A 1,826-nucleotide genomic window follows, 5' to 3' on the forward strand; every position below is an offset into this window, starting at 1 on the left:
TCCCTCCGCCCCTCCCCACTTCCCAGGCCGACCTCACCGACCTGACCTCCCTTCCCGCCACCCTGGTCGGCGTCAGCGCGATCATCGACTGCGCCACCGCGCGGCCCGAGGAGTCGACGCAGAAGGTGGACTGGGAGGGCAAGGTCGCGCTCATCCAGTGCGCGCAGGCCATGGGCATCCAGCGCTACGTGTTCTTCAGCATCTTCAACTGCGACAAGCACCCCGAGGTGCCGCTCATGAACATCAAGGCGTGCACGGAGGACTTCCTGGCGAGCAGCGGGCTGAACTACACGACGCTGCGGCTGTGCGGGTTCATGCAGGTGGGGTGGCCTTGATGCGCAGCAACTGCATAGCTCGAGCTGAAATTTTAGCTACAAAGATTGTTTCGAAATCTCGCAGCAGGGGGGTGCTGCCCAGCTAGCAGCTCTCCATTTTCGCCGCATGGCGGCGAGCGCGCCGACGGATGCGATGCGTAGTGATTTCGTGTTCGTCAGCGTGGCTGACTGTGCAGCAGGGTGTCAGCAGAGCACCTGTCGGGCGGCGGTGGTTGGTGCGACAGGTGGACGCCTGCGCTGCGGCCTTGTGAGACGGCTGAGGTGCGCAGCTGGCGGCGCGTGGGTCTGGGCCGGCGAGCTGACTTGGAGCCTCCCTTCCCTGCGGCCCCAGGCTGTGATTGGCAACTACGCCGTGCCCATCCTGGAGGACCGGCCCGTGTGGGGCACCAACGATGAGACGCGCACGGCCTACCTGGACACCCAGGTCAGTGCCAGGGCACCAGGCGCAGTGTTCTTCGAAGGGGGAGCAGTTGCAGGGCAGCGCTTGCGGCCGGGGCTGGCATGGGGCGGAGGGAGGGGCGTTCCGGCATCTTATTTTGGGGCCCGTTGTCAAGGGCTCGTGCGTGGGTGGCATCGGCATGGTTTTGGTCGGCGCCTGCATCGGTTGATAAGAGCAGCTCGAACATGCGTGCGGCCCCCTCCGCGCATGCGCTCCACCTGCGTGCCCACCTTTGACCGCTGCCGCCCCGCCGCCCCCATGCGCCCCCCAGGACGTTGCGCGCATGACGATGGCGGCGCTGCGCAGCGAGGAGTGCAGCGGGCGGACGCTGACGCTGGCTGGGCCCCGGGCGTACACCACCAAGGAGGTCATTGAGCTGTGCGAGGACATGAGCGACAGCAAGGTGGGGGGGGCGGGGCGCCAGGAGGAGTGTGCGCGTGCGATTTGTTGTGTGCGTGTGTGTACGTGCGTGTGCATGCATGTGTGTGTGTGCGTGTGTGTGGGAGGGGGTTGTCTTGATGTGTGTTTGCGCGGGTCACTACTCAATCGAGCGTGCAGGAGAGGGAGAGAGAGAGAGAGTGTGTGTGTGTACGCGTGTGTGTGTGTGTGAGTGTGTGTGTGTGTGCGCGCGTGCGTGCGTGCGTGCGTGCGAGGAAGGCACAGGCAGCCCTTTGAGGGCTCCGCAATGCAAGGCAGTGGCCTTCACAACTGGCCGCAGCCGTCGGATGGAACCCGTGCCACCCCGGCCCACAGCGGTCGAGCCGACGGCGCTCAAGCGCAGGCGGTGTGCCTGTGCTGTGCCCCATCCGCGACAATCGCGAGGGCCGTCCCTGATTCGTCGCCCGCGCACCCCTCGAACCGCCTTCTCTGCTGTGCCGCAGGCCCAGATCAACACCGTGCCCACCTGGCTGCTGAAGGGCACGCGCAACGTGCTCAAGGGCGCACAGTGGGCCAAGGACGCGGCGGACCGCCTGGTGGGTGCCCTGTGTGTGTGTGTGTGTGGGGGGGGGGGTGTTTCGATGGCGCGCGCCCGTGAGGTGTCACGCGCTGCA

The 1,826-nt window shown here is 66.5% G+C and overlaps 1 protein-coding gene across 1 annotated transcript in view; it reads left to right on the forward strand.

Moving 5' to 3' along the window:
* Window positions 1-1,826, forward strand: part of MNEG_2956 (Uncharacterized protein ycf39) — a gene marked incomplete at both ends in the record, with an annotated part of 4,609 nt that overhangs the window by 1,034 nt on the left and 1,749 nt on the right. Inside the window, 4 exons of the mRNA XM_014048572.1 lie at window positions 27-320; window positions 667-759; window positions 1,046-1,177; window positions 1,656-1,748. Coding sequence (XP_013904026.1) covers window positions 27-320; window positions 667-759; window positions 1,046-1,177; window positions 1,656-1,748 — 612 coding nt within the window. The remainder of the gene's footprint in view (window positions 1-26; window positions 321-666; window positions 760-1,045; window positions 1,178-1,655; window positions 1,749-1,826) is intronic.

This window comes from Monoraphidium neglectum (assembly GCF_000611645.1).
Source record: "Monoraphidium neglectum strain SAG 48.87 unplaced genomic scaffold scaffold00353, whole genome shotgun sequence".
NCBI lineage: Eukaryota > Viridiplantae > Chlorophyta > Chlorophyceae > Sphaeropleales > Selenastraceae > Monoraphidium > Monoraphidium neglectum.